Source organism: Mytilus edulis, chromosome 3, assembly GCF_963676685.1.
Source record: "Mytilus edulis chromosome 3, xbMytEdul2.2, whole genome shotgun sequence".
NCBI lineage: Eukaryota > Metazoa > Mollusca > Bivalvia > Mytilida > Mytilidae > Mytilus > Mytilus edulis.
The window spans coordinates 28,002,540-28,008,351 of NC_092346.1; the positions used below are offsets into that span (position 1 = coordinate 28,002,540).

At 32.0% G+C, this 5,812-nt stretch overlaps 1 protein-coding gene across 1 annotated transcript; it reads right to left on the minus strand.

Annotated features, from left to right (window-relative positions):
* Positions 1-1,363: 1,363 nt before the first annotated feature.
* On the minus strand, positions 1,364-5,553 carry LOC139516142 (uncharacterized). Its single transcript, XM_071306026.1, has 2 exons — positions 3,490-5,553; positions 1,364-2,583 (listed from the first exon to the last, which is right to left on the minus strand). The coding sequence occupies exon 1, from the start codon at positions 5,520-5,522 to the stop codon at positions 3,714-3,716; it is 1,809 nt and encodes a 602-aa protein (XP_071162127.1). The 5' UTR covers positions 5,523-5,553; the 3' UTR covers positions 1,364-2,583; positions 3,490-3,713.
* Positions 5,554-5,812: the final 259 nt, after the last annotated feature.

Genomic DNA, 5,812 nt, shown 5'->3' on the forward strand with positions numbered 1-5,812 from the left:
AAAAATATCTGTGTTTCAATAAAACAGGAATTGAAGTGTTTACGGATTCAAATAAATAATAAATTATCATCTGAAATCGTTTAATAACGAACAAACTCCGGATTTTAATTTACACGATTATGCATTATTTCCTATGAGCAAGCTCTCCAAAGTTAGAAAATAGAATTAAAATTGACCCACACCATGTTTATTAATCTTCTATTATTGCTTTCAAATACATTTATCGAACTGTTTGTTGCATACATATACATATATATTATTAACTCAATTTATATTTCATGTTTTTTGTCAAATGTATTTCTATTTTTATTTTCTTGTTTATTGTTTATTGCAATTGTGTGATAAAAAATCAATGTAATTATGCCTATAATGGGTCCACTATTGAAAATAAAAATTTTATCTCATCTTATCTGTATGTAATCAGTACCATCCATATATTTGATTTTCAAAAGTTTGTGATATATGCTATTTTTTGTATATTCATGGCTTCAGTTTCCATTTATACCATAAAGTATTGACACTAATCTACCAAATGAGCAAATGAAAATCGGGTGTCATTTTCAATTTTTTTTTCGTAAAATTCATGTGATATGTAAATATAACGGAATTTGACGAGACAGTCATCAAAGTGAGAGGGTTAGCGCTATAAAACCAGGTTTAATCCACCATTTTCTACATTTGAAAATGCCTGTACCAAGTCTGGAATATTACAGTTTTTGTCCATTCGTTTTTTATGCGTTTTGTTATTTGATTTTGCCATGTGATTATGGACTTTCCGAATTGATTTTCCTCTAAGTTCAGTATTTTTTTGTTATTTTACTTTTTTCAATAACAAAATCCGTTAGACCAAAAACATTAATAATTCCCCGACTAATGCATGGTGTGGTAAAGAATAAACTTGATTGATAGATTGCTTGTGTTTTAACGCAACTTTTAAGCGCCACTTTTGGGCAATTTCGTGGCGGCAAAATCTTATTGGTGGAGGAAACCGGAGTGCCCGGAGAAAACCACCGACCTTCGATAAGAAAACTGACCATACTAGTCAATTTAGATTGGATTAGAGAACACCCACACGACGGGGTTCGAACTCACAACCCCAGTGTTGACTAGCTAGTAATTACAGTAGAAGAACTACATAGACAAATTGACCACCTAGGCCTCTAAAGAATAAGAATTAGAATTAGAACATTTATTGAATTCGATTAAAGGGCCCGTTTCCGAGCATATACTAATATGATATTAATTATACAGTATTTTTAAAGATAAATAATTACATTAATAATCAATAATTAAATAACTATACTCCATATACTGGATGGTGTTTGAAAATAAATAAAATAGAATAGTAACCCTCTCTCATACATACAAAAACTGTATAACTGCTTAATGTATAATTAGTTTTTGGAATGCAAATTTTCTCTATTTTAAAACAAGTACTTATAAATCTTGACACTGACATATTTACATTTTTAGACTCACATAATATCAACCGAATAATTTTTTCATTTCTTGAAAAATAAGGGAAGTTTTTACATTGGATACTTGCTTCATTAAGAATTAAAAACAAAATTATATGCAGTGCATGCTATTAAAAAATGATATAAATATATGGAATGTCATACAGAAAACATACATTACACAATCTTCATATTCCTATAAATCCACAATGAAGGCTATGTTAATCTAAAAAAAAAAAAATCTTGCTTACTAGCTTTCATCTTTGAAAATCCACAGGTGACAAAATGTCCCCAATTAATCATATCTCGTTTTATCTGGAACGTTTGTAGTAAATATTACATGACAAATTCGAAATTCGAAATAAGTTATATGTGTATATTCTACAAATTATAAAAATAACAAATAACTAAATAGAAATCCAACCCTTTCGCTGTCTGTTTATTGTTTGTCACTGTACCGGATATAAGATTCTATTGAAAAAATATTTGCCGGGGTAGTTTAGACACAGCGTGATTGCGAACCAGCACCTCTAGATAGGAGAACTATAAATTGATGCATAACTATCCATTGGTTAATAGTATTATACAAAACATGCCACTTTTTCGTTAATAAACGGGTGCTACAAGAAGAGAAGGATCTGTTCACCATTGAAATACAAAAAAAATGTAGAAAGAGTCGATTATGCAGGAATAAGCAGAAGGAAGTCACCGATTTTTTATGATTTTCTTTTTTAGGAAAGACGGATACAGCTTGTCTTCCTTATATAGTTGAATTGGTTGTCTTATCATACCTACAAGGTTATTCTATCTCTTTACAAAAACTGTGAGGTAAAAAGTTTCAATTTCAAGTTGTCAATCTCAAATGGAATTTGCTTGTCATTTTCTAGATTAATGTATGACAATTGTTCGAGTTCAGTTGGAATTTTGCAGCTATCAAGGACAACTAAAATCAGAAAATCTGGTCTTTTCTGCATAATATCCAAAATAAATGTCTTCAACAATGGCCATTCACGCTCTAGGAAGGAACCGCTGAGAAACATCAGTGTGCTGCGACTAGTATGAACGGCATTAATGGCATCAAGAATGATGGAGCTGTACAAGTCATGATCCACACATAAAGGCCTTCCTGTGAAAATAAATATCATCAAACGTTAATACAATTAAGAGTAGAAGACTACTATATGACAGTTGTTATTAAGGTCAAGGATCGGTAAATGAACTAGTCCATAGATTTAAAAAAAAATTAGAACTCAACTAGATATTGAAAATATACATCAGAAAATGTAAAAAAAAAAGTATATGTCACCGACTTCGTTTTCAAGAAAAATCCATTTTTCATATTAATTTTCAAATTTTTGATTTTAGAAAAACAAGTTTATTCTCCTGGAAGTAACATACTTTCTGTCAAATTTAACGTTGACGTTGTCCCATCGAAAGGTCGCCGGGTGCAATTTTAACATTGTAAAATCTGGTCAAAGAGACGTAATTCGTACAAAACGTCGCAATATTTCGCGGAATCCGCTAGACGGCGTTCATTTACTGATACTTGACCTTAATTCGTTTCATGTGTTTGAGCTATCCATTTTGCCATTTTTTAAGTGACTTGCCGTCTTGAACTTCGAGTTCGGTATTTTTTTTTGTTATCTTACTTTTACAATTTTATAGAAAAACTGTCAGAAAATACTTAAACAACAGAAAAAGAAAATAATATCCTACCTTTAAATCGAACAAAACTGAAGGTCAGCGAAAATTAAGTCTCTATTTTGATCTCAAACTAGAACTACCATTAGAACTAAAACCGAATTTTAATAATTTTTCATAGAAATGTTTTCTAGCCTTCGATTGTGACAACCTACGGAATACGGAAATAAATGAAAGATTATAAGTTTTTTTCTGCCTACTAACTTTCATGTGTTTTACATGTACTTGGTGTAGTATGTTGCAATGAATTTATAACTGTTGTGATATCTAATACTTTTACATTATATATTAAACAAGACGATAATACAATCATGTGTTACTAAATATTTACCCCTTAGAGCAACATCGTCATCAAACAACTTTAAAGATAGCTGATTAAGTATAAAACTGTTGATCCATCCAACATCATGTTTTCCTGTGATTGCTGAAAAGTCGTACTCGAATGAAGTTGGTGCTTGAAATTGTTCTACATTTTCATTGGTACATTGATCTCTCTCTTTGATGACGTTGTCAATATTTGCTTGGGTATATACCAAAGGAGCATCTTCTGATCGTTCAAACGTATATTTCAGCAACCCTTCTCTGATGTTCGTTGAGAGGAATGGTCTGGAGATAAGTTATGAAGCCACAAAGTTTTGTCAAGTTATATTTTACCAGATCAGATGTTAAAGCCTCACGTATTAAACCTATATTTTCATAATTCCTGACTACGTACGTTAAAATATGAAATATGTCTCTATATTCTTGCTTTCCTTGCAACATATACCAACAAATATTTGTGATATTTTTTGGATTTTCTTTCTTGGTTAATAAAAGAGCCCTCGTTGCCCACGCAGCAGCCGTTTCATATTCTCCTAAATCAAACAAAATGCTCCCAAATCTATTAGCGATTGCAAATGATTGACCTTTGAGATGAATAGTTGTATTTACATGATCTAAAGCTTCGTTGATGTATTCCACATCTTTAACAAATTGTTTTCCAAAATTTTTACACTGAGGAAACTTTGCAAGGTACTGACAAACCTTAGCTAAATCACAATAATCTGATGTGATAAAGTGCTCTTTCAAAAGTAGAATGCCATCTTCCCTGGCGTTTAATAGAAATGTCTTACATTTTTCCTGATCTCCTGACTTTTCAAGTAGATCAAACATTGAAATGTAAACATTGTTTCTCGTTTTATACTCAGCTAAATGTGTCTTTTGGTTTAAGTCAATAGCGGTTGTAAGCAATGTTACTGCTTTTTCTAACATGCCTAATTTACATTGTTTAGTGGGCTCATATTTTGACAACATCCATAATGCATCCCCATATCGATGTAAACTTATTTCGTCGTTTGGGTAAATACGTACAGCATTAATAAACCCTAGTTTCGGATCATTTTGCATCGCTTCAAATTCACCTCTTCCATTTTCAACGCTGCTCACGTCAATCTTCAAACCATCACGTGAGTTTTCCTTTCTTGATATCAAGATATGTGCAATATAGGCGTACGATCGAGCTCTGTAAAAGGTATACTCTTTTACATCTTCGGGTAAATCTATAACAACTTCTAAAAATAGGCGACAGGAATCATTGGTCAGTTTAGTTGATTTACTCTTCGTATCTGCGTCCGTATATTGTCGGTAGGAACTGTAGAGTCTATTACAAGCCATAGCATGGTAAAATTTCCAAATAGTTATTTCCGATTTAGATACAGACAAGTTTGTAAGCCTCTCGATTCCCTCCTTTAAAAAAGCAACGCCATTTCGACGTTTTTCTAGCAAATGTTCATTCAAAAGCTGTTCAAACTTTGGATTGAGTAAACACTGGGGATTAAATGCATACTGCGCTGCATTTTGAAGACGTGTTTTTCTTTCACCTCTGGCATTGCTTAGTTCTACAATCAACTGTTTGGAAGCATCGTTTAAACTAAACCGCGCTTCCTTTTCGTAGTTATCAAAATCTTCAAACATGTATACATAGCCTTGCTCTAATAAACAATTAGCAATTTCCTTATTGTCATCAAAGGTATTGCTTGTTAAAATTGTTTTGATATCATCATCGTACTTTTTCGCTTCTTCATCCAGCTGGATTTTCCTATGCATTTCTGCAAGGTCTGCCAGGGTGTTCAGGTGCTTTGGATAAGTTTCTAAGCTGAGTTTTAACTTTTGTATATTCTTTTTCAAATAACTGCGACGTGACAAACGATTGCCAATTAGATTTTCCATGAGAGTGATAGCTTGTTGTACAATCTCATTTTCCTTTACTTTTGCATCTTCTAATATTTCCCTTCTTTTTTCTATTTGACGTGCGTCTCCAATATGCATTAAGTTCAGATTAAGTCTGTACAGTCCTGGACAAACTGTAATTGTAGGTTCTAACATTTTTGTTGGAGTTGTATCAATTTAAAAACATTTCTTCTAAAAGTGAAAAAAAGTAAATTTTGTTTAATGGCTTATGTATATACAGTTTGTACTTTGGTCGAGAGTTTTAGTGAGATAACAGGAAACATTCATCCTAGCGATGGCACCGATATTGTTATATTTGAACTTCATACTTTCCCCACAGTTTATGTTTTATTTGGGTGTTGTACTATAAAGTTATTTTTTCTCTTACTTAAATTTTTTACTGTAAGACGATGTGAAGAAAAAGTTTGTACAAAAAAATAAACAAT